Source organism: Podarcis tiliguerta, assembly GCF_965153285.1.
Source record: "Podarcis tiliguerta genome assembly, chromosome: 9".
Lineage (NCBI taxonomy): Eukaryota > Metazoa > Chordata > Lepidosauria > Squamata > Lacertidae > Podarcis > Podarcis tiliguerta.
This window is the reverse complement of record NC_139542.1, coordinates 58,712,478-58,739,198: the sequence shown is the minus strand read 5'-3', so window position 1 is coordinate 58,739,198 and position 26,721 is coordinate 58,712,478. Positions and strand designations below refer to the sequence as shown.

At 43.1% G+C, this 26,721-nt stretch overlaps 3 protein-coding genes across 10 annotated transcripts in view; 2 read left to right on the top strand and 1 right to left on the bottom strand.

Annotated features, from left to right (window-relative positions):
- Positions 1-3,480, bottom strand: part of RBM47 (RNA binding motif protein 47) — a 95,446-nt gene extending 91,966 nt beyond the window's left edge. For 5 of the 7 annotated variants that reach the window (XR_014515370.1, XM_083458286.1, XM_083458301.1 and 2 more), the window contains exons 1-2: positions 3,376-3,480; positions 635-787 (exon numbers count right to left, since the gene is read on the bottom strand). The gene's annotated coding sequence lies outside the window, so the exon portion shown is untranslated. Of the gene's footprint in view, positions 1-634; positions 1,435-3,375 lie in introns of those variants that run through there. The other 2 variants (XM_083458292.1, XM_083458302.1) reach the window with 2 other exon arrangements.
- The window catches only part of LOC310685618 (uncharacterized protein), an 850,221-nt gene that overhangs the window by 112,403 nt on the left and 711,097 nt on the right, over positions 1-26,721 (top strand). The gene's annotated exons all lie outside the window — the stretch shown is intronic.
- On the top strand, positions 12,090-25,896 carry SGCB (sarcoglycan beta). The gene is made up of 6 exons (XM_083458435.1): positions 12,090-12,381; positions 14,770-14,979; positions 17,924-18,109; positions 18,951-19,142; positions 19,885-20,016; positions 22,891-25,896. The coding sequence occupies exons 1-6, from the start codon at positions 12,343-12,345 to the stop codon at positions 23,092-23,094; spliced, it is 963 nt and encodes a 320-aa protein (XP_083314561.1). The 5' UTR covers positions 12,090-12,342; the 3' UTR covers positions 23,095-25,896.

Here is a 26,721-nt window from a genome sequence, read left to right as displayed (position 1 = left end):
GGGGGGTGTCCTGGTTTTTACTTTTTGAGCTACAGCAACCCTTTATTCATCAGGGGGGCACAAAGGTGGGTTTATTCACTTAGGAATTCTTAAAGTTTGAGTTGAGCAGGTCAGCCAATTCTGTTCTTAAAACAAAAGAAAGAACACAACCTTACCTTGTCTCTCTCTCTCTCTCTCTCTCTCACACACACACACACACACACACAGACCCCAAAAAAGAAAAAAGAAAAAGCAGTTTACCATCCCAGCAACATAGCTTAAGAAGCAGACTAACGGAACATGCAGAGCTCACAAATATGGCATCAAAAATAAGAAATCAAGCTGACAAGCTGACGAGGAGGGAATACCTTGCAGAAATTTGATCTCGGATATAAATTCCAGGTAGGCGATACCTTGTGACCAGCAGCTGATAATATTAAACTTATGGGAACATGGGAAATAAGGAGGAGGAATTAAGGTATATGCAGCTAAGCAAGATGTCCAAAGAGCTGTCAGGGAAGTCTCAAAGAATAGCTGCAGAAGAATGCAAAAGAATGCAAAACTGGAAACTTAAAAATAAAAGAATGGAAAGCGTAGTTTGAGGAGAAAACAGGAGCCTCAAAGCCCACACAGCGGCACCAAGAAGTCTGCCTACCTGGATGGAAAGTCAGCTTAGCAGCCTTTGCAGGAATCCGGAAAATCTGGACCGCGAGTTAATGCATCTTTTTGCATTTGCAGGTGTGTTGGCCTGTTCAGACGAGAAGTGTTGAGATACCACTCGCCTTGTCCTTTGGCAATTTTCTGGAGACTGGAAAGGCGAAAAAGTTGCAATGAGCCAACCCAAAAAGAAGAAAAAAACCCTCCCTTCTCATGGGCCTGAAAGACGCATTCCAGAAAGGCGAAAAGGAGCGCTAATCGGTTAGACCAAATTCCTGACTGGGCATAAAGCCTTAAAGTTAAGCTATTCCGCTTCCAGAACTTAAGTCTTCTGCCTCTTTTGCTGAAGCTGTGGGAAATGTCGGTCTCAGGCCTTCCCCGCCCCGACAGTTCCCTTTCTTCACAGTAGCGAGGTTGTCTCTTGTCTACTCCCAGCCTTCAAACTCACCAAACCAGATTCCCCCCCCCCCACTCCTAACAACAACTTCCCATAAATCTGAACTGAAATTTTATCCTGTTCGGCTAGCTGCCCGAAGGCCAGTTTATCGTCCTTGCTGTTTCAGCAAGGTAGATAACCATGCACTAGGGCTGCTGGGCATCCCTATTTTCCGGGACACGTCCCCAAAAATAGCATCCCGGACGATTTTCCCGAAATCGGGCAAGCATCCTGGGAAAGCGACAATTGTGCCAAAAAGGCCAGAAGAAGAAGTAGGAAAGCTCTGTAACTCGAAAACCTTTGTACTAAAGAAAGCTCTGCAACTTTTGGGGTTGTCTAAAAAAACTCTGGGGGTTTCCCTTAATAATAGATAGATAGATAGATAGATAGATAGATAGATAGATAGATAGATAGATGATAGATAGATGATAGATAGACAGATGATAGATAGATAGATGATAGATAGATAGATAGATAGATAGATAGATAGATAGATAGATAGATAGATGATAGATTAAATAAAACTTGGACTATAGAAGAACACACCAGAATACTAAGGGCATGTTCTGAGGATCTTTTCCACATGGCCTTGTTTCCATGAGAGGTTTCCCCAACCTGGCAGACTCCAGATATTTTAGACCACAGTTCCCATCATCCCTGACCATTGCATGGGCAATTCGGTGTGTGGCAATTGGTGGAAAATATTGGTCTATGTATGCCTTAGCTGTTTAAAACACAGTGAGGTCATTGCTCCCCTCGCTGTGTTTCTCATTGCCATACGTCCGGATTTCCCTGGACATTACTGGGATTTCAAAGGTGGAATTGGCCTCGGGGGGGAGGGGCGGATTTCCAAAAGGTGTTGCTCCTTAAAAGAGCTTGACAACTTTGGGGGTCTCCTAAAAGAAGCTTGACAACTTTCAGGATGTCTTGGTTTTTGAAATATGGCAACCCTGATTGCGACAATTTCATGCCACTTTTCGCATTCTGGAAAATCACAAATGCAGGTTAGACCTCAGACCGTAGCAAAGGCGTATAGGTTATTCAACGTAAGGGTAAAACTACACAAGACAGTAATGAGTTGCTAGCACATAACAGCCACCAATTCTGGTTTGTTTGTTTGTTTGTTTGTTTGTTTGTTTTGCAAAGGAATGATTATTCCAGTATTACTACCACCCAGTGCCATTTTATAATTCAAATCAGGGGAAATAAATACGGTAAATGGACAAAAGTACAAAGATTCGCCAAATATTTAGGGCTATGTGTAATCCTGCATACCCCCAGAAAAAGGCACTGCTGCTACCACCCCTTTGTTCTAGATGGAGATTCTACTCCTCTATCAGGCAGTGAAAAGGTTAGCAAATGATGTGTAGAATCTCAAATCAGGAAGATCTTTTGTTACTGTATAGGCATCTGAAAGCTCACCCACCTACCCCAAAGAAGAATATTGGGAACTGCATTTGATCCCTGGCCAGAGCTATAATTCCCAGCACCCCTGAACTATGGTTCCCAGTGTGTGTGTGTACATATATATATATTTGGGGGGTGCACTGCACTGGGGATGTGTGAAGCAGGTACAGTAGTTAAATAGTCTAGTCCGTGTAGAAAAATGTCCGGGAAAATCCAGGTGTAATGGCATCTTTTCTCCCCTTGCGATTTTGCTGAAGCAAGCTCAACAACTTTTTTGTATAGATTTTCACTGTTTGAAATATGGTCATAGATAGTTCAATGGGAACTGCTGCCAGTCTAGGAGCCAAGTTCCCCCTATAAAATTTTTAAAGGGGGGTTGAATATTTTATTTTATTCAATCCTGATTTCAAGGATTGTTGACAAGCTCACTTTATGCACGGGTGGTGCTGTGGTCTAAACCACTGAGCCTCTTGGGCTTGCTGATCAGAAGGTTGCTGGTTCAAATCCCCGTGACAGGGTGAGCTCCCGTTGCTCCTTCCCAGCTCCTGCCAACCTAGCAGTTTGAAAGCACACCAGTGCAAGTAGATAAATAGGTACCACGGCGCGGGAAGGTAAACAGCTTTTCCATGAGCTTTGGCTTCTGTCACAGTGTTCCGTCGCACCAGAATTGGTTTAGTCATGCTGGCCACATGACCCGGAAATCTGTCTGTGGACAAACGCCAGCTCCGTCAGCCTGAAAGCAAGATGAGCGCTGCAACCCCATGGTCACCTTTGACTGGACTTAACCGTCCAGGGGTCCTTTACCTTTACCTTTTTACCTATGCAATCTGGAGTACCCACCTTTAGAATGTCATGAATTCCATCGCGGGAGGGGGGAATTATTCTGTTGTACTCACCTGGTGTTATAGCACACCTGAAGTCGTTGATACAGTTGATACAGTCGTTGGAGCAGAGATTGTGACAATTTGATTGTTTCTGTCCACTTTCAACTGTTTATCTGGCTAAATAAAAATAAAAATGCACCCCACCCCTCAGTCTAAAGCTACTTCCAGTTTTTTGGGAAAGAAACAAAAAGGAAAACTAGTTGAGAAACAATAAGTAAGTCCTTCTGATCTCCCTTGAGATCTCCAAACAAAGTACCGAGGGTTATAGAAATCCAGGTATACTCCATCCATCTGACATTACACACCCACCCACCCCGCTGTTTCGAGGTGAATCTGACCTGATGAGTTTGTGGAAAGCACAAAATCTCATCCCGCCCCGTGCATCTTGTTCAACAGAATCTGTGACTCAAAACCAACGCTGCTGCAGAAGAGGAAGCAGCCACCATCAGAAATATTTCTGAAAGCAGTAATTCCTGCTTGCATTATTACGCAACGGAGGCCGGGGCCGGGGGGAGGGAGATTATGCTATGCCTTCATTCTTTTGAATGGTTCCAGTTCTTTTTTCTAAAAGAATGTTTAGGGGTACAGTACTCTCATTTTGACTCAAGAAAATCGCCATTTTATAGTTCAAATCGGGGAAAATAAATACAGCAAATGGAGAAAAGTACAAAGATTCACAAACTGTTTAGGGGTATGCGTACCCCTGCGTACCCTCAGAAAAAAAGCATTGGTTGGTTCTATCAGTGGGGACCAATAGGGCGACTTTTCAGTGTCTTCTAGGGTTGCCATATTCCCCAAAGGGAAAATCCAGACAAAATTGTTGTGCTTTTTTTTTTTGGTCTAAAAGTTGTTGAGCTTTTTTGAGGGAACAGTTCCCCCCAAAAAATCATTTTGGGACTTTGGGAATTTTAAAATTAAAAAAATCACCCTACTTGCCATATATCCGAGGTTTTCCCAGACGTTTTGCCGAAAATCCACCCGGACGCCCTTTTGCTGGCTGATTCCAGAACATGTCCGGGAGACCCAGATGTTTGGCATGCAAGTTTGGCCATGTCTACGGGGATCTCGGACTCTCTGCCTACCCGCTTAGAACAGCAAGCTGCTTTTGAAAGTCCTCTAAACTTCAGGAGAACTTTGCCATATGATCTGGTAAGGGAAAGAGGAAACAGGCTCAAAGCAGCCTTAGGAGGAGGCAGCTTGTTGAGTTGGAGCCTTAGTCTCCCCCCACTCTGCCTGCTTTCCCAATATGAAATTGTAAGAATATCATCATCATCATCAATAATGATGTTGCAATTATTATTATTATTATTATTAGAGGGTAACAACGTTCAGATTTTTGGGCATTGAGTTACAAGAGGATCTGTCCTGGAGTGTCAACACAAGGGGGCTTGTGAAGAAGGCGCAGCAGAGACTGTATTTTTTGAGAATACTAAGGAAAAACCATCTTCCGCAGAAACTGCCGCTTGCCTTCTATCACTGTGCCATTGAGAGCGTGCTTACTTATGGCTTATGTGTGTGGTACGGAAGCTGTACTACCCAGGACAGGATGGGGTTGTGCAGGGCTGTGAAGGCAGCAGAGAGCATTGTTGGCTGCCCACTCTCCACCTTAGAGCAGATTTATGCCACAAGGTGCCATAGGAAGGCACTGGACATAGTAAAAGATCCATCGCATCCTGGTCACTGTCTCTTCGAGCTCTTGCCGTCTGGACGGAGATACAGGACGATGAAGACAAGAACAAGCCGTCTTAAGAACAGCTTCTTCTCCAGAGCGATCTCGGCCCTGAATGGGAAGCCCGGACTTTGAAAGTCATCAAATCTCCATTGCTGTATTTTACTATATTTTTTTAATTAGTGTTTTTATGGAGCAGCCAAGTAATTTCGTTGTCCCCGAAGGGGGCAATGACAATAAAGATATTATTATTATTATTATTATTATTATTATTATTATTATACTCCGCAGTTAGCTGTACAGATTCCTTATGAATACAGGGGAATCATAGAATTGTACAGTTGGAAAGAATCGTAAGGATCATCTATTCCAACCCCCGTCAAAGCAGGAATCTTTTGCCCAACATGGGTCTCGAACTCACTACCCTGAGAATAACGGTCTTGTGCTCTGCTGAGTGAGCTATCCCAGGTGGCATAGGATTGTACTGTATGGTACTTTGGAGCGTTCAAGGACTTTCACATATATTACTATAGTAATCCCTACAACAAATTCATGAGATTGTATTTACCTGGGAATAATCCGCAGTGATTTTTTGAGTGAGCAGAGACTACATAAAATTGCTTTATCGTTCGTATGAGCGCAGGGGCCTGTGTGCTATGCTCAAAATTTCTGTAGTTTGCATACACATATGCCTGGATAATTGTCATGGCTCCCCCCCCTCCAAGAATCCTGGGAACTGTAGTTTGTGAGAGGGGTTCAAGAAATCTTTAGACTCTTGTCCAGAGCTACTGCTCCTTGAGGAGAAGGCATAGCTGTTGAACCAGTTTAAGTCTGTAATGCAGATAAGCCCCTGGTAGTTTGCAGATTACAACATTTCTCTCTGTGAAAGACGAGAAATCAGAGAATTAAGTTTTCAGCAAGGGCACATTTGTGCAACAATGAAGAGGTCTGAAGCAACCCTTGCCTTCCTTACTCTTTTCTATTTTTTGACTTGGAATAGCATTGAAACGCTTTGGATTTGATATATTTTCTTTGAGGACCGAGGTAGCCAAAGTGAAACCAAGATTCCTGTACAAAACTGAAGAAACCACCTATTGATTAATAACAAATTGTTGGAATACCAACTAGCAATAATAACTATTAACGATTGTTTGGGCTACGGCATCAAGGATTTTCCCTATCATCTAGTTTCTCTGAACTGATGGCAGATTTGAGTACAAATTAGTATAAAGTCATATTTCCTCCATTGTATTTTGAACATGTTTTCATTTCAGTTTGAGATGTAGGAATAACCATTCTGCAATAAGCCTGGTTACACTTTAGCAACGTTCATGCTTTTTTTCTAATGGAAACCCCTCCGTCCCTCCTGCAATCATTTTCAGATTGATGCAGAAGATCTTTGTGCACCAGAAATACCCATTGACTTCTATGGAGGAGGTGGCTTCTGAGTGCATTCTTTTTCAGGTGTGCAGCAGCCTGCTAATGAAATCCACAGAGAAGCACATTCAGAAGTCTGGCCAGTTCAGAGGGGGAAATGGGCATTTCGTGCTCCTCTGTGTTTGGCAGCTCCTGCTGAGTAATATCTTCCATTAGGGAAGTGAAACTGAGACCCAGTACAACGGAAGCATTTGAGCAGGAAATTGTAGACTTAGGTGGCAGCCTAGGGGTCCTAGTTTGAGGAACACACGTGGGATTCTGAGAAAGCGTTTGGGTGGAGAAGGAAGACGGTGCCACAAAAACATGAATCCAAGGCATAGGTCCTCCTCAGGGCAAAATGAGGCTTTATTTCACCTGGGTCAAAGACCCAGTTTGGCACAAACCTGCACAGGCTGGGAGCCTCAATGGAGCCCCTCTGGAGACTTCACCTAGGGCAAAAGAAATCCCAGCTAGCCCCACTCCCTAGCTACAGCTCTGGGTCCTTCCGATTTTTACACTGGGCTTCTTCCAGGCTCCGATCATAGATCACATCTGACCTCACCTTAGCCATTTGTTCATTCAAATGCTATGAGGTATGCCTTGATATTGGCTGCAGGTCTTCTTCTTTGGCGATCCCTCGTAGCCGAGTAAGATTGTCTTAAGAGTGAGTCTGTACGTGACTGTGGGGGCCAATTCTGGATCCACACGTTCTTCCACAGTGGGGACATAGGTTTCCAGGCAGGAGTTGATTACGGTGAGGGTTTGCCAAGCGTGTCTTCCTCTTAGCACGTTTCTCCCTTTTGTCCTCAGTTCTAGCGTGTTCAAAGCCCATGACACCTTTGGTAAAGGCTGTTCTCCAGTTGGAGCGCTCGCAGGCAAGTGTTTCCCAGTTGTCGATGCTTATGCTACATTTTTAAAGATTTGCCTTGAGAGAGTCCTTAAACCTCTTTTGCTGACCACCAGCATTATGATTTCCATTTTTAAGTTTGGAATAGAGTAGTTGCTTTGGAAGACGATACTCAGGCATCCAAACAACATGACCAGTCCAAGATTCCCAAGCCCTCTGCTGTTGCTTTTCTAAAAGTCACCCTGTTTGGATGAGACAGGGCACAAGCCTTGCACTTGGGGCAAGCACAACTCTCTGTGGCCTCCCTATAAGGAGATGGGCATTTCCCAAATCAATTTTTTCTGTGTATCGCCAAAGGCCTTTACAATGGACGACAGGGAATAAAAGGAGACTTTAATTCAAAATCGTAACCTACAGCAGTTTGCAACATAAAAAGAAATGCACAACACGAAGGCTTAAGTTCGGAGTGCAATCACATAGCTGGAACAGCGTTTCCGGGCTGCCAGCGCAAATGCATTGCTGCCATTTCATGCCCTGCTTTGGCTGCTCACAACAGCCCAGTTGCTTGGACAGAATGTTCCGGGAAACTGTTTGCTAAAAGAAGGAAGTAAAAAAAAAAGATAAAAGAGAGGGGGTTGCTCAGCCACCTCATATTTACAGGTAAAGCAGCCTTGCCTCGCCTTGAAAACTGTAAGAATGTGACCGTCCTCAAAGTTTTAATACAATCTTTGGCATCATTTTCTACCCCACCCACATGAAACGGTAACCTCTAGGTACAGTTAGAGGGCATGTCTCTGTAATCATGTCAGCTCCAGGTGAGCAGTTTAGAAATGTCAGAGATAAACCGGTTCTTATATTAGGCGGAGCTATTCAAGAGTACCTTGGTAACACCAATAACAAGCCTCTAATTATGATGTTGCTCTAATGCAATGCAATAAAACAAAAACATTACAAGACCTATAAAACTTGGCCTATTATTCTCCTTGCGAGCTGCATATTGTAAAAATAAGAAGCTGTAAGGAAACAGGCTCTTTAGCCTCAGCTTGGCGGCTAGAGCATCTTTTTTCTGTGCAGAAGGTCTCAGGTTCAACCTGCAGCATCTGCAGGCAGGCTGGAAGAGAACCTGGTCTGAAATCCTGGGCAGATGCTGCCAGTCAGTCAGTACAGACAGCACTGAGCTGAAATCCAGCATCGCCTGAGCTCTGTGAGTGCAGGTTTCTCCCGACTGAAGTGCAGAGTGTTTGAGAACCAGGACATTCGCAGGGAAACCAAAATGCTTGTTCACAAAGCTATTGCACTACCAACCTTGCTGTATGCTTGTGAAACATGGACCGCTTATAAACACCATCTCCAACTCCTCGAAAGATTCCATCGGCAGTGTCTCCGAAAAATTTTATACATCACTTGGGAAGACACTTGGTGAACTAATGCCAGTGTACTGGAAGAAGCAAATATCACCAGTGTCAAAGCAATAATTCTTCAACATCAAATTTGTTGGACTGGTCATGCTGTTCGGACGCCTGATGATCGTCTTCCAAAGCAACTACTCTATTCCCAACTTAGGAATTGTAAGCATAATGCTGGTGATCAACAAAAGATGTTTAAAGACTCTCTCAAGGCAAATCTAAAAAAAAAGTAGTATAAACACCAACAACTGGAAAACACCGGCCTGCGAATGCTCTAATTGGAGAACACCTTTTACCAAAGGTGCCATGAGCTTTGAAGACACTCGAACTCAGGACAAAAGGGAGAAACAAGCTAAGAGGAAAGCATGTTTGGCAAACCCTCACCAGGATCAACTCCCGCCTGGAAGCCTATGTCCCCACTATGGAAGGACGTGTGGATCCAGAATTGGTCTCCACAGTCACTTACGGACTCATTTTTAAAACTGTGCTTATGGAAGACAATCTTATTTGGCTACGAGTGATCGCCAAAGAAGTTGGACAATGGCCCAATTCAGTAGAAGGCAGTTTCTTCTGTTGCTGTCTTAACATTCTAAACATGATGCCAATTTTGATTTACGTCCAAGGATCCGCTGAGCCAACAACTTGCCTTTACCTGTCATTAAATAAGGAGAGATTAACAGAGGAAGGAGCCTCACGATTTTCCAGGGACAGTCCTGGATTTACAGAAGCTGTTCCCATTTCTGATTTGATCCAAGAATTTCCTGCTTCTCCTTAGAACATCTCCCTTTTCATCAGAGAACTTTTGGAGGGTATGGAATTGCCTGACCCTTGTACCAGCCCTATGTAGTGAAGTTTTAAAATGTTTTGTTTCGTTTTTATATATGTTGGAAGCTTCCCAGCATAGCTTGGGGCAACCCAATCAGATGGGTGGCTTATAAATATTATTATTATTACAGTGATATCTTGGTTTTCGAACATCTCCGTTGACGAACATTTCGGTTTTCGAACACCGTAAACCCGGAAGTAAATGTTTCAGTTTTCGAACATGCCTCGGAAGTTGAACACGCCTCATGGCTTCCGCTGAGTGCAATGTCCTGAGGCCTAGCCGTCAGCTGTTGAGTTTTTGGGTTTTGAACGTTTCAGAACACGAATGGTCTTCCGGAATGGATTACGTTTGAAAACAGAGGTACCACTGTATTTTTATTGAATGGAGCACCCATTTTTTCATTGGAGAAATGTTGGAGGATGTGCATAATCTGGAGAACTATCATGTCCCCAGCCCTGTGCTCAAAAAATATCTAACCTGCACATCTCTGAAGTCTTTGCACAGTAAATACGCCAAGCGCCCTACAATTGGCACATTTTTTCAAACATTAGGAGGTGCGCTGATATAAATCGTACCTTGCATTAGTGCACCACATTTAGGCTGTGAGCAACGGTTGCTATTTGACGATGCAACCACCAACATCAATTTCCTACTAAGGAGTACCGCCAGCAAGGCTCTAGCGAAACCAGAAATGCCACTTCTGGCTTTTGCTCGGAGGCAGAATAGGCATTTGCCATGCAGGGCTTTGTTTTTATTTTCACCACTCCTTTAGGCCAAGAAGGCCTACAGTCAGACTTTCCAGTTAAGACATCTTGGCAGCGGGCCACAAGGAGCTCCAATCTCTCAGCTGCACCAATTTGTCAGTTCTGTAGGCTGGAAAAACATGCCTTTTAAACTGGCATTCCAGGAAGCGCCACAAGGCGGAGGGAACCCCGATCAGTATGCGGTGGTCATGTAAATACGAGTATCAGGAAATGTTCTGCACAGAATTTGAAAGATTCTAAAACCCATGTTCGAAATAACCCTTTTAAAAAACCAGCAGCTTTTCTTTTGGGAATTATAGGGACAGAACTACCTAAACTGTATAGAAACTTTTATTTATGCATGCTACTACAGCAGCAAGCCCCTACTCGCCCCAAAATGGAAAGAAGCAGAAGTACCAGCAAAAGAAGAATGGACACAAAAACTTATGTTTGATTCTCTGAAGAACATGGCCTGATCCAAACGGAGAAAGTACGGTTCCAATAAGCTCCCCGCCACCTATGTTTCCTGATATGACCCAACAAAGGGAGAACAGCATGATCTAAATTGTCCTTCGTCGCAAAGTTCCTCCCCACAAAAAAATCCCCACTGAATAGCTTCCCTAAAAGTCAACATTTCACAAAGGGCCATTGTCAAAAGTACAGAAAGGGAAAGATGGATGATGTTTCTTCATGCCAGCGTTGCATATGTCTGGATGAGAACCAAATTTCGACTGGCTAGGAAGCTAAAGCATGGTTTCAAGGACACAAGTATATAATACAACCTTCTTCGACTGAAGCCATTAGTCCTGTCCATTGCCTCTGCTCTTTCTACCATGCACAAATGCAAATGTATACCTTTGTTGCTGTTCTGGGGCGAGCTCTGCTTCATTTTCTTGAGTGTTGTTTGCTGATCTACAGTTCCCAGCATCCCTGGCCATTGGCCATGCAGACTGGGAATGATGGGAGTCAGAGACCAAGAGTAGCCTCTGGCTGGCCATAGGTTCCCATGCCCAGTTAAAAGAAAAAGGTGTTTACTTTAATCTTCTTTAAAGAAGATTGGGAAACGTTTATTGAATATATGGGAAATAACTGCAGCTGAAAACGCTGGCAGCAAATGGTGCTGCAATTGGATGACGAAGGCTTTTGGGCAAAACCGAGATTCAGCGGGTTAGGGCTCAGAGGGGCGACATGAAATGTAGAGTTTAAACTGCTAAACCATCCAGGGGCCCTTATCCCAGTGTTCGAGTTAATTGGGTTTTCAGCGAAATCTTGACCCCACAGATAAGGGCTGCGAGGCTAAAATTGTGAGAAATCGTAAAACGTAGTGTTTTCACCACCAAACATTGCAGGGAGCCTTTTCTGGATGTTTGGCGCCGTTTTAAACTGAATCGGACGAAATCAGATTTTTGGTGAAATCCTGACCCCCGGTGGTTACGGCGCTGAGGGTTCGTTTTCTGGGGTGCTGAGCAATGTAGTGTTTTCGCTGCCAAAAGTTGCAGGGAGACTTTCCTGGGTGTTTGGCACAGTTTTGAAGTGAATCGGAGGACATCGGATTATTGGCGAAATCCTGACCCTGGGGGTTAGGGCGCAGAGGACTCATTTTCTCGGGTGCTGGGAAACGTAGTGTTTTCACCGCCAAACGTTGCAGGGCGTCTTTTCTGGGTGTAAATAATAAAATTATCATTATGGAACTGAACGTCTCTATTTTCGTAGGAGAAATGTTGGGAGTTATCCGACCCCCGAGCCCTCTGAAGGCAATCTTGTATAGCAAAGTTTATTTGTTTATTTTTTAATGTTTTATTATGTTTTTATACATGTGGGAGGCCGCCCTGAGTGGCTGAGGCAACCCCAGAAGATGTGTGGGATATGATTATCCTTATGGAGTGGGACGTCCCTCTTTTCCTCAGAGAAATGTCGGAGGCTCTGCCTTTCTCCTGCCCTCCCTCGGCCGCCTCGTCCCTTTTAAGGAGCGGGCATGGCGGGTGCGGCTCCCGCGCCCCTTTCCTCCTCCGCCAAAGGCGCCCCGCCAAGCCTCGCTCTCCCTTCCGCGGAAGGAACGAGAAGAGCCCAAGATGGCGGTCGCCTCAGCGGCAGCGATCACCTCCGAGCAGGTCAGTCCCCGGCGCCTTGCCTGGCTCCGGCTTCGGGCGGGAAAAGGAGGGAAACGCGCGCGCGCTCCTTCATTTTACCGTCCCCAGATATCAACGGGGCGGGGAAGAAAGAGGCGGCTTCGGCTTGAGGAGGCCGGCGCCGAACCGGCCCCTTCGCCTCAGGGCGCGTCGCGGAACTCGCCTCCGAAAATGAACGTCCTCCCGGGATATTTTTGATCGGGAACTGGGCCAATGAAACCGGCGACAGGGGTTAAACCGTGCCTTGTAAAAGCTCCGAAATGATCGGAGCATTTGCTAACCGGGGTATCCTGGTATTATTATTATTATTATTATTATTATTATATATGGCAACCCGAACGCGGCGCCCGGGCTTCTGCCGTAGCCCAGCCGCCTCAGGGAAGCAGCGGAGTCGGGCGCGCCAACCTACGCGGCCCCTTCCCTTTTCCCCTCAGGACATTCGTTGCTCTTTCTTATTTTATTATTTTTATTAATAGCTCATTATTCGTGGCATTTGTCGCCTGGACACGTATCATGTCTGCCTTTCGCCCGGCTTTCTGAAATTAGAACCAGCCCCCTAGTGCGCGTGAGGCGACTCGCGAGGCCCGTTTGACAGGCTCGGGAGGGCGGCGGCGGCGGCGGCTTCCCAAGTGAATGGGCGCCGTAGCAAAAATAGCCGCCTGAGGGCGGAGAAAGAGATAGGGAGCGTCTTGCGCCTGCGCGCAGAGGATCCGACTGAGTGTCGCTTCACCCTCGAGCAAACGCGAAGGAGGCTTGAGGGCGGAGCGACCAATGGCGTGCCGAGAAGCTGTTGGACTACATCTCCCATCCGCCCCAGCCTGCACGGCCATAGGTCAGGGATTATGGGAGTTGTAGTCCACGAAGGACTTTCCTTAGCCTTGGAGGACTAGGAGGCGGGCAAAGCATATATAGGGATTTAAGGGAGACTTCCGGGGAATACGATCAGAGACTTTCAAAGTGGAGTATATAAATTCAACAGATAATAAAATAATAATAATAATAATCTTCTCTGAAAACGTTTTGATGGCACAGAACCAAGTACAGTGGTACCTTGGCTTGCATACGTCTTAGTTTGCATACAAGCACGTCAAACCCGGAAGTGCGTGTCCCGGTTTGCAACCTTTTTTTCGATTACAACCCCCTTTTTTAAAAAAATTACAAACAATTTTGGGGGGAGGAGGCCCCATTGGCAAAAGCTCGCCTTGGGTTACAACCTGTTTTGGTTTGCAAACGGACCTCCTAAACAAGATTATGGTTGTAAACCAAGGTACCACTGTACAGCAAAGGGCACAGTGCTTTAAAGACTTTGCTCTCTGGTCCAGGAGCAATTTGGTGTTGTGCAAATCTTGCTTGTGCTTTTAGTATGTGTGTCTCTCTCCCTGCCCCCCCCCAAAAAAGGTTTGACCAAGGGCTCCTTCAAATGACCTCTTTATAGAGCACTCATCCAATTTTCTTGCACAAAGCTTGCATGGTATCCGCTCTTTATTGATCATTCATCCTGATTTGTTCACAGGGATGTTATTTGCCTTCCAATCAATCAATCAAATTGTTATCACATTTTTGGTGCATCACTTTCCTAACGGCAAAAATGCCATTTTTAAAAGAAAGTGGATTTGTTGCAACATAGCCCTTTGGTCCACTTTTATTTTAGAAACCTAAATTTCTGGTGTGCGACTGAATCCCTCTGGCAAAATAGTGACAGCCTGGAGGCTCCTGGCACCATACAATTGGGCTCTCAGCCCCTTCCAGTTCTCAGCTACTATCTCAAACTCCCTCTTACACTTGCTTGAATGTTTGGAACTGAATTGCCTTTATGTATGCAGCAGGTGTTCGTAGTAGCTAGGAGTTATGCTTAGCTGTTTATGTAGTCATTTTATATGAACAACCTGGCTCTATTACAGAGAAATTACTGGGTGAAGAGCTACACTGCATATTCAGGTACATGCAACAAAAAAAGTGTATTCATATTCCTCCCCCCCCCCCATAGGAGTAGCATCCAACGTAGGAATGTCACTATAGAATGTTGTATCATTTTAATGTTGTTAGCCACTCTGAGCCAAGCTTTGGCTGGGGAGGGTGGGATATAAATAAACTATTATTATTATTATTATTATTATTATTATTATTGCTGAAGCAGTCCTCTGCTGCAGCTAAATGTAACTGCTTCTGCAGCAAATTCAAACACGGTACTGTATAGCTACATTCTCAAGACTTTGCAAATAATATTTTCTTTACAAGTTGGGCTCTTTTAAACAGTTCCTACTGTGAAAATCCTATTGTGAGAAGTGAAAATTCATATCATCTTGTTATGAATAAGATATGTTGGACTTAATATATCGTTTGGGGAACTTATTTTTAAATTATTTTTAGCAAAGTTCCAATGGTCCTGTGAAGAAATCGATGCGTGAGAAAGCTGTGGAGCGGAGGAATATTAACAAAGAACACAACAGTAACTTCAAGGCTGGATATATTCCAATTGATGAAGATCGTCTGCACAAAACCGGCTTGCGAGGCAGAAAAGGCAACTTGGCCATTTGTGTGATAGTCCTCCTGTTTATTTTGGCTGTCATCAATTTGATTGTAAGTAGAACAAGCTAATCAAAATACTGTGATCGTGCTTATATTGTTAAGTTAGACCACTAGACGAACACTGTGAATATATTTGCAGAAGTGGAGCTCTATGGACTTAAATAGGGCCTAACCAACTAGATGCAAGGAACCAAAGCTGTTCTTCAATGCTTCTATTTATCTTTGGCATGGCTTGGTCACTGAATTTGAGAACGAGCAAACTAGCAGGTCACTGGTTGTTTGGATGGGCAGCTTACATCCAGCTGCAGATTAGGAAGAGGCTGCAGAGTGAGGTGTATGGGGGGGGGGTCAAGAGACCTGGAAAGGAAGAAGATAAAGGAGCCCTAAGTTCTGAAAGAGAAATCATGTGATGGAATGCTGCTGATTTGACACTAGTATGGCATGTATACATGTCAGTTTACTTGCCACTTACTGTTAAATCTGTATATTTGCAAGCTTTTTAATGAAATATACCGTATTTTTCGCTCCATAAGACGCACCTGACCATAAGACGCACCTAGTTTTAGAGGAGAACAAGGAAAAAAATGTTCTCTCCCTCTCTGCTCAGCGCCCCTTCAGCAAAGCGGGAGGAGAAATGGAAGGGGCTCCACTTCTCCTGCTGCTTCACTGAAGGGGCACTGCGCAGAGAGGGAAAGCTGCGCAGCGCCCCTTCAGCGAAGCGAAGCCAGGAGAGCAAGAGGGATAGATCCCTCTTGCTCTCCTGGCTTCAGCGAAAGCTGTGCAGCCTGCATTTGCTCCAGAAGATGCGCACACATTTCCCCTTTTTAGGAGGGGAAAAGTGTGTCTTGTACAGTGAAAAATACGGTACTGTATTACTAAAGGCATAATCACCAATGCTTCCTCATCTGGAAGGAAGCTAACCGAAACCTTCGAAACTTTCTACGACTAAGGGAAATAGGAGCACAAAACTTGTGTGTATTTGGTTTTTGGTGTATACATGGTTAATTATGTCTCAACAGAATTCTAAAGGTATATTTTTTTCTCCTTTTTAGTGCCAAGCAAGCTCCAAATATTGCTGCTTTTCAGTGAAATTATCTTCATTACCTATATGCAGGGTTTCTAACCAAACTTGGAACTGTACATGGAGATTATAAACACTGGGTGCCATTTATGCCTATTAAAACCAAGAGGACGAATGGCAATATGGTAATGTGTATCTGTTTGGACCCAACTGTCCATAGTACGCTTGAAAAAAAGGATTCCTAAAAATCAATACATGGAAAGGTCTTAGTTAATTAGGTCAAATAAATACTCCACAACTGGTAATAAATTCTATTTTGCTTCTTAGTAAACATTCTGTGTGGGACGCGGGTGGCGCTGTGGGTAAAACCTCAGCGCCTAGGACTTGCCGATCGCATGGTCGGCGGTTCAAATCCCCATGGCGGGGTGCGCTCCCGTCGTTCGGTCCCAGCGCCTGCCAACCTAGCAGTTCGAAAGCACCTCCGGGTGCAAGTAGATAAATAGGGACTGCTTACCAGCGGGAAGGTAAACGGTGTTCCGTGTGCTGCGCTGGCTCTCCAGATGCAGCTTCGTCACGCTGGCCACGTGACCCGGAAGTGTCTGCGGACAGCGCTGGCTCCCGGCCTATAGAGTGAGATGAGCGCACAACCCTAGAGTCTGGCAAGACTGGCCCGAACGGGCAGGGCTACCTTTACCTTTAGGTTACCTAAACATTCTGTATTGCAGTCTAAGATGTACTGTGAATTCAAGACAAAAATGTACTTATCCACTCCACATATATCGTGGAATTTTCTTATCTGTAGAGATTAACCAATTTTCTGCTTTTCATCCTTTCAATGGATTGCTAATTATTCAGTGCCAGACTATGAATTATCAACCCATTTTTATTGTATATAGCCAAAGGCCTTTACAATGGACACAGAATAAAAGGAAACTTTCATCTAAAATCATACATGCAACCTGTAGTAGTTTACAACATAAAAAGAAATTTACAACATTCAGACTTAAGATTGGAGTGCATTCACATAGCTGGAACAGAGCCTCTTGGCTGCCAGCACAAATTTGGCTACCTGGTATGTAATATAGAGATGCTTATCTGCTAGGAATTCAGTTTTCACTTCCTGTGCGGATCGACCTGGAAGCCAGTTAAGAATTGGTGATAGAAATTTTCCTCTGGGCGTGGTATACAGGGGGCAAATCAGCAGATAGCATGTGACTTCCTCTACTTGATTGCATCCATATATACATTTGCGATCCATATGGAACATTCCCCAATATATCCCCTCTAAATCTGCTGAGGGCATCTGTTAGAATCTTAGTTCTACAAAGGCCCTGCATAGCTGTGGGAAGGTCAGAGTCTCAAAGTAACAGGGCCTTGAGTGATTGGTCTTAATTTCGGGGTACCAAGTGGAGTAGCAGGCAACAATGATGGATGCTATGTGTTGGTTGGCATCCTAATCAAAAATCCAATTTCTAAGGTCACGTGGGCTAAGAGTTAAGACTGGGCTGCTCTTTTTTTCCTATACAACTAAAGAAGTACAAGTATTGTTTTTAAATATAAATTATTTACAGCCTGATCGTATATACCGTACTTATAAAGAGCACTGAGTTCAATTAGGATTGGTGCCTTAATTTTGGTTGCCGAATTTCCTTTCATACACATGCATGAAGATGCCCTCCTTTTAAGTTAGAACCACACAATTTGTGAGCCACCAAATTGAACACAATCCACCAGTTAAACATTGTGGCCTGCCAGGAATCTGACAACCAGAATTTTGTTTTGTTTTGTTTTCAGTCCCAGGCAAACCAGAGATTGAGCATTTAGTGGGTTGGCATACATGACTGATGGGCTGTTTTCAGCTTTGTGGGCCTGTTTTCAAGTAACATGTTCTTCTCAAAGGTATCTGATCCAGGCACTGGCATGACAATTTCAGAATTCATTTACATTTTTTAAAAATTAAATTTACTCTTTTAGATCACGCTTATCATCTGGACTGTAATTCGCATTGGACCCAGCGGCTGTGACAGCATGGAGTTTCATGATAGCGGCTTACTGCGATTTAAACAAGACTCTGACATGGGAATTATACATCCATTGTATAAGAGCACAGTCGGAGGTCGACGTAATGAGGATTTGGTGATTGTCGGAGAGAACCAGCCAGTAAGTATATCTTCTATTGTGTACTGCGTTCAACATCTGAGCTTCTACTTCGGATATCCTTCTCTGAAGAAGTATGGCAGGTATACCAGAAGCAGGACTTTCATAGTAGAAATACATACATACTCTCCCTTCACCGCCACCTAGCTCCAACACTGTTATGTTTTCAGACCCTAGGTTAAAAGCCTAGCTTGTTTTATTTGTGATTGGTGGAAAATGTTCTCAGGCTGGTAATTTGTGTTGCTGACTGCTGTTGCTTTCTCCATTGTGGTAGTATTTTTTGTATTGCTGATCCTGTAATCTGTCGCTTTGTTTTTATTTGTTAGTAAAGGTAAAGGTACCCCTGCCCGTACGGGCCTAGTTATGTCCGACTCTAGGGTTGTGCGCCCATCTCACTTAAGAGGCTGGGGGCCAGCACTGTCTGGAGACACTTCCGGGTCACGTGGCCAGTGTGACAAAGCTGCTCTGGCGAGCCAGAGCCGCACACGGAAACGCCGTTTACCTTCCCGCTATAAAGCGGTCCCTATTTATCTACTTGCACTTAGGGGTGCTTTCGAACTGCTAGGTGGGCAGGAGCTGGGACCGAAAGATGGGAGCTCACCCCGCCGCAGGGATTCGAACCGCCGACCATGCGATCGGCAAGCCCTAGGCGCTGAGGTTTTACCCACAGTGCCACCCGCATCCCTAGATTTTATTTGTTGCAAGCTACTTATTCATTGATTAAAAAAAGATAGTTAGTCTTAAGTTGTTTTGGTGACAGGAAGCCACAGTGCTACCAAGCACTGTCAAAGTAGCAGATTGCCTTTGTTACATTTAACACAACGTATCTCATTTTTTCCTGCAGATTGTGTTTCAGCAAGGCGAAACAAAACTTAGTGTTGCAAAGAATGGAACCTCAATTACAAGTGATATTGGTATGGAATTTGTTGACCCACGGACTCAGAATACTTTGTTTAGCACTGACTATAATACTCACGAGTTTCATTTGCCAACTGGAGTAAAAATTTTGAATGTTCAAAAAGCATCTACGGAGAGGGTATGATCTCTGTTTACTTTTCTCTGCAAGTTACATGATGCATGCTGTAATCTTAAACTCATACCTTTATTTGAATTATAGCTAACATTCTATATAAAAAGATGAAGCATTTGCCTAAGTTATTTATTTTAAGCATTTTAAAATGGCCTGTGTTTGTACATGTTCAGGAGAGACTATAGAAGCCTAAGGTCTACTAGTATATTATAAACCAGAGATAGGGAACTGGTTCTGGTCAGTGGCCTGATTCAGTAGTGACCAAGCCTCTATGGCCACTTTGAAAAGTGGGTGGGGCCGCCTATCCATCAATCACCTGCTGTCATATGATGTCAGGTCATTGAAAATTCAATATTCTTCCTTTGCAACAACAGCTTAAAAGTCCAGTGTGTATGTGGTGTTGAGAAGGAATGTACATATGTGCTTTGCCCACAACCACTCCTCACACCCCGAGGGAACACAGTCCTCAGAGAAGTGGTGGTAAGAAGATCCCCTACCCCTGCGATATATATAACTGCTGTCTAAATGAGGCCACAAATACAGATTGCAGTTAACTGTTATCAGTCGATAACATTGATATGCGCTCAGTCTCTGCAGAATCGCAGCCTCCGTCCAACAAATGTTTTAACGGTTGAGCGGTGGTGTTTAAAAAGCAAGGCCAATTTTGTAGGAAGGTGAGTTTTTGTGTATAAAACAAAACTATTTTTTTAGAAAATGCTTTCCACGGCTATTCTCTTTTTTCTCTCAGATTACCAGCAATGCTACCAGTGATCTGAATATAAAGGTTGATGGACGTGCCATTGTCCGTGGAAATGAAGGTGTTTTCATCATGGGCAAAACCATCGAGTTTCATATGGGGGGCAATATGGAACTGAAAGCAGTGAGTAATTCCAGGATATTCAGTTTGTATAAATGGATTCAGTGAGCTATATATATGACTGCAACCAAGTTAAAGAAATCAGATTTGATTTGGTTCATCTACTCATCTATAGATTTAATATGGCATGGTCTTTTTAAGCCTTATAAAATTATAGCTTACTGTTACTTGTCTCAAATTTGACCTATAGGTATATATACATCTTCCAGGTCAAAACACATAACTGCTTTGTCAGCTTAATATAGTTACTTCTGGCAAGTTAAACTCGATTATTAGATACAGCTACATGCACATACTCCGTACCCATGTTTTCAAACAAAAACTTGTATTGGAATATTTTATTCCAAAACTAAAACAAAACAGCTCTGTTTCTTTTAGACATATTTGCCTGGAAAGAAAAAAAAGGAGGAAAATGTATTGTTTTTTAGGCTAACATTTTGTTCCCGGCTGCGGAACAAAATTTAATTTATACATATGAGAAACCTCATAAAACAGTCTCTCTAGGTGTTATGCAGAAAAGCAAATGCATAACAACGAACAATGCTACAATAATTACAACTCTCTTCCTTTCCATAAAGGACCTTGTTTGACCAAAACAAGTTACGCAGAGTTGCCCGTTGCCAACAATAGCTGGCAAGACGCAGCACACCATTAATTGCTGCCCTTTTGCTAAGATACAGAGGATACAGTGCATGGCAAGCTCAACCTTGCATGGCTCTTCAAAGCTACTCCCAGTCTCCACTAAGCAGATATTGCAGCAACCACCATTCAAGGAAGTGCAGACCGTCCTCTTTTAAAGAGAAGAACTGTTCTGTCTCATGTCTGGCAACAGCAGCATAGAGAAAGAGCCTAGTAAAGAGAGAGGCAGGTGCACAGCCTCAGAAAAGAGGTTGGTTGGGTGCGGAAACCTGATGAATAAGGACTGTAAGTTAGATACGGGAACAAAAATTTAAAGGATTCATTGGATTGGTTATAGTTGGAACTCTAGTTATTCAAAATATGTCTGTCTCACCTGTCCAACATTACAGGTGGCTTAGAATGAAGATTGAATGATTTTTTTAAAAAAAACTGACAAAATGAAAATAAAATACTGCAACAGCAACAAATCCTTATTAAAATTCAGTGGCCCAAAGGCCTTTGGAAGAGTCACTGAAAGGCTAAAAGATAACAACTCCGAACATCATCCAAGACTTCATTCCAGAGCCTTGGAGAAAACAGAGTAAAGGTCCATGTTCCTTGCCACACTGAGTATAAATTTAGCCAGAGTATTCAAAGTGCAACACTGTCATATATTTGTGCAGTAGGTGAGTTTGCTTTTGGCTTTCTCCCTCTGAGATCCCAGCCGCAGAGAATAAGTTTAGGCACACAGCTTACCAAAGCAAGAATTGCTGCTGCTGCAGCTGTACTCTCTCCAGTACGGAAGCAAATAATTGAGAGTGAAGGATATGTGTATAACTACCCTATATTCTAGTTATCCCAAAGGATCTAGAACTGTCCCACCAGGACAAGGCTGCAGGAGTGGGTTTATTAAAGACAGACCAATGGGGAAGAAATGAATGCTGTAGCAGTTGAGGATAGATCAAAGGGTGGCGCTGTGGGTTAAAGCCTCAGCGCCTAGGGCTTGCCGATCAAGAGGTCGGTGGTTCGAATCCCCGTGGCGGGGTGTGCTCCCGTTGTTCGGTCCCAGCGCCTGCCAACCTAGCAGTTCGAAAGCACTCTTGGGTGCAAGTAGATAAATAGGGACCGCTTACTAGCAGGAAGGTAAACGGCGTTTCCGTGTGCGGCTCTGGCTCGCCAGAGCAGCGATGTCACGCTGGCCACGTGACCCAGAAGTGTCTCCGGACAGCGCTGGCCCCCGGCCTCTTGAGATGGGCGCACAACCCTAGAGTCTGTCAAGACTGGCCCGTACAGGCAGGGGTACCTTTACCTTTACCTTTATAGATCAAAGGCCAGTCATTCAAAACTGCTACAATGGAGCATTAGCCTTGACAGGGATGGGTAACTCAGGCTAGTTCTAGTCCTTGCCCTCTTTCACATGTATTCACTAATAAATCATATCATCCTATTCCACAATAATCTATTTTTTGATATCTACATGAGAATTCATATTTAAATATGTATTTTCTCTCAAAATATGCAGCTAATGCACTTGCTTTTTGAACCAAAAACTTTTTGAACCAAAAACTATACCGGAACAATTAGAAGAGGTGAGGGCTGGTGGATAACTTAAGTTTTGTGATGCATATTAAGCCAGAAGGTACAACAATCCAGTGTTCGAAACTCCCATTGTTCTAGGCGGTCTGGGTGCAGCCTGAGATTTCAGATTAAAAGTGCAGAGTGGAAGGAAGGAGGCCCTTTTTCTGCCTCCCCACTTCTAGCTACTCTCTGAAGACTGGAGAAGAGACCCTCTCAAGATTACTAGGGGAAGGACTGGACATGCAAAAAATGAACATATTTTAACTGCAGTTCATTCATTTTCAGCTTGTATTCTTGTTATAAAAAACTGCCTAGACATTCCATTGTTGCGCCCATAACCTAGGCTTAAGGTGCCATTTAGCTCCTAGCTTTCATATCTCAGTTTCTAACACAGCAAAAATCCCTTAGCTATCCCACAGCTGAATGGTAGAGCCTGTGCTTTTCACGCAGAAGGGTCCTTGGTTTAATTCCTGCATCTCCAATTAATGAATAGCAGGACAAGGAATGTCATTTGTCAGATCCGAGTGCCACTGCCTGTCAAGAGTAGACCACATTAAGCTGAGTGTTCAAACTCCGAACAAGAAAGCTTCTTATAGTCAGTTTCTCTAACATTAAGGTATTAAGATACGTTTATTCAATTGGAAATACTGTTGCTAACTTCTGCAAATGTTTCTTTGTTAGGATAAGAGCATTGTTCTAAATGGAAGTGTGATGGTCAACACAGCTCGACTGCCGAGTCCTTCACATGGGGAGAAATTAAACAATGGCGACTGGGAACGCTACAAGCTTTGCATGTGCTCCGACGGGACTCTATTCCGCATTCCAGTGAAGAGCCGCAACATGGGTTGCCAAACCTCAGTTAATCCCTGCGGTAATACATATTAAAAGCAAAACAGGGCACTATCAAACGAGGAGGAGCTTAGGTTTAAAACAGTTGCATGTTTGCAAGCTTTTTTTGTTGTTTTTACCATGCTTGTAAAAGAACTACATGAAGCACTTTTTTTTTATCCAGGACACTGCATTGAACAGATTCTTTTAAGCATCAGTCGTATCATCAGACCATTTGTGCTACATATTACTGTATTTCAGTAAGGTACTTAAGTACATTCATCACTCCGGAAGTACTTTAGGATATAGCTGAATTGAAGTCACTGAAATCTTTGTGAAAGGTCTAATGGTGCCAATCTCTGGCTTATCTAACCTTTGGAAGCGTACTTTCTGCAAGTGGTGAGAACCTTCGGGTGTGCACAGATCAGTGTATATGCATGTGAGAATAGGATGGCCTCACCCACTACTGGCATGTGGGCTTCTGAAAATTGGCTGGGTGGTGAGCATAGCCTTGGGCCAAAAATGGCTAGCCATGCCTTGGCTAGAGGTTGTGTGCCTACATGGCAGTCTTCATGTGCCCCCTAGTGGTGCATGATCTATTCACATCCCCACCCTTTGTTTTCATATATGCCTCAACAGAATATGCTGAGCAGTATTTGTGGGGGGAAACACGTCTGAACCGTGGTGCTTTGAATCCTTTAGGATTATGCAGAGACTCCTCACCAACAGCGCAAGTTTCCGTATAAATAGGTTGGCATTTCATCTGGGCAAATATCACAAACGAGATTAGTTTTTAAAAAGATTTCGGGTGCTTCAGGGTATTGAGTACATTCTGTTTGATCTCCCTTTTTAGCCCCTCCTGTGGGTTGTCTCTTGTGCAAAATATTTATAAGAAAGGAGAGGCTCTACAGGAACAAAATTCAGGAACAGTTATGAAATATTTTGAAGTACAGGGCGCCATCAATGTATTGGCTTCCTTCTGCTGTCTTCATAGGTTCTGCATTTTATTTGAATATTATAAATTATTTTTAAAGCCTGCTTTTAGCAATAGTAACAAGCAGCTTATTTTCCCACAGAGAAAAATAACATTCTTGAGATAAATAATTTTAGCTTAAACTGCTTTTTAAACGAGGAAAAAATGGGAAGGCAGTTCGGAGACTAATTGGGAGATTTTAAAAAAATAAACCCTCATGTTGGCAGGGTATAAGTGCAAACCTGACTTGCACATTCTGTAGAGAAAGAAAATGGTGATACATTTATCTGCGTGAACAGCATTCAAAGCTGTACAGAGAAATAGGATTGGGGCTATTCTATAACTATCTTCTACAACTAATTCCAATGCAAATTTGTTATCCTGTGACCAATCACTTCATAGTGCATACACAGAAAATACAGTTAATTCAGTGTAGCACTTCATTGGTACTGGTTGGATATATTTAAATGTCGTTATGAAATGGCGTATTAAAGCTACTAAACCAAAATTATCACAGCTCCTGTTAACCCATTAGCTGCTTTGGCAGAAACAATTGTGTTTATATCAGTTACTTTGTTACTTTTGAACTTTAAATTATTCCTTTTAATTCCTCTTTTAACTTGCTATTTATGTATTAGCCCTATACAGGGATAACAATACTGATTTACATTATCTCAGGACTCACAGCAGTGACATAAGGCACGTGAAATGCTTTGAACACATGACATGTGTTACATAAGTGGTAAATATTAGTACAGCTTCAGCCTCTTCATGCCCTGGATGAATGGGGTTAAAAGCAAAAACCCTCAGGCAGCTGAATGGTGCCATCAAAATTCGCAGGATAATTTGTATACTAATCATATGCTAGAGTTTTGATGCATTTTATCAGAGTTGAATGAGTCAAGCAGCCAGGCAATTGTTCATTTTGATTCTGGCAGCAGATAGCCTCCTAACAGCATAGTTTAGGCTACTTTGACTACAAAATAGCAGGAACTGTAACATGAAAGGCAAAGGTCTTACTTTAAATAAGCAAACATAGTATCAACAGATTAAAGTCAGTGAAATGTCTTCCTTTTAGTAGAATTTTAGGACTGACAATATTTGGAAGGCAACAGTTGTTCTGGCTTGAATCCAAAGAAGCCCATGCATGCATCTGAAGTACTTTGGAACACACAGGGCCTTCGCTAGTGTTTATTTCCCATGGCAGCCCTTCAGAGAGCATCAGGTGCTACTCTGGATGCTGCCACAACTTTTCAGCATCTGCCATTGGGGGATAAGGTGGAATGAAAGGTCCAACATATATGTAAGAGACATTTTTTAAAATGCACTGCGGGAACAATGAAGAAAGCTCATTTATAACAGGCATTTGGCTCGGAGCATCCCGTCACAGGATACCAGTCTGCTTAAAACTGTTGATCTTATTTTTAAGCCAATCAACCTGCAAGTGCTACAATGTGCCAAAACTAAATTTGGACAGCAAGGTCCTAAAGGAAAAACCCAAATAGTAGCAATAAACTTTAAAAGGGTTTTTAATTGAACACTCCTAAACAATCTCTGCGAATGTATTTTTTCACTGTGGTGCTGTTGCTATTTATTTGCACATTTTTTTACTAAAAAGTTACTTTATACAAAATGAAAGTGTTATTATTGGTTTTTAACTTGCTGTGCTGCTTTCTGTGTGTGGCCGTTTGTGTTTTTTTAGGACAGGACTTTTCTAATCCTTTTATGCCTTTGATTCTGATGAGCTGTATACAAACTGTACCTCTGCATTGAGGAGCAGTTTGGACATCTAACAATTGCTAAGAGATGTTCTCCTGTACACCTTTGTAAACATCTATTTCAAAATAAAACTATATGGGATAATCCATTTGAAATGGTTTCAAAAATCTAGCCTCCTACATCCTAAGTTGGTTATTATAGAAGCTGTGTATAAGCCACACACACTTTGGGTGATCTTCGACAAGCCATTCTTACATATCCTTCCCACCAACTATACAAAATAATAACAGTGGTCTAGTTCAGGGATAGGCAACCTAAGGCCCAATCGCCTTCTAAATCTGGCCTGCAGATGGTCAGGGAATCAGCGTGTTTTTACATGAGTAGAATGTGTGCTTTTATTTAAAATGCAACTCTGGGTTATTTGTGGGGCATAGGAAAAAAAATTCAAAATATAATCTGGCCCACCACATGGTCTGAGGTGGACTGGCCCCTGCTGAAAACAGTTGCTGACCCCTGGCCTAGTTGATAGATTTTAAGGATTGCTGAATGTTTGTGCAAAAGACTGCAAACACTAAACAGACCTGTGCAATTTGTGACTTTACAAACGTTGAAACATATTGTAGTTTACTTAGATGATCAACTAATTTCCCCAAGGCAAGAACAGACAATAAGTTGTAGTGGGACTGTGGTCAGAGCTTTGTCGGCCACAAGATTTGTTTGTTCTTATATGTTGTATAAATACTAAATATACGCTTTTTGCACATACAGTCAAAAGTGCGGGTAGCCACAAAAATCAACTTTTGAAACAAAAAAACACAAATACTGTTTTATTTGTGGGATGTTGGTTTTACACAAAAATTGCAGAGTACCAAACTCAGGTTAGGTAGTATAACAGTACTTCAGTCAATTTGAGCCACAGGACTTTTAAATAAGCACACCTCAAGTTTGCAATATGGAAATGGCTAAGACATAAAAAGCTGTCAGTGTCGTCA

Coding starts and splice junctions, on each gene's coding strand:
- SGCB (XM_083458435.1), top strand. CDS start 12,343: ATGGCGGTCGCCTCAGCGGCAGCGATCACCTCCGAGCAG. Junction 18,110..18,950: donor TTGTCGGAGAGAACCAGCCA/GTAAGTATATCT, acceptor TTTTTCCTGCAG/ATTGTGTTTCAGCAAGGCGA. Junction 19,143..19,884: donor AAAAAGCATCTACGGAGAGG/GTATGATCTCTG, acceptor TTTTTCTCTCAG/ATTACCAGCAATGCTACCAG.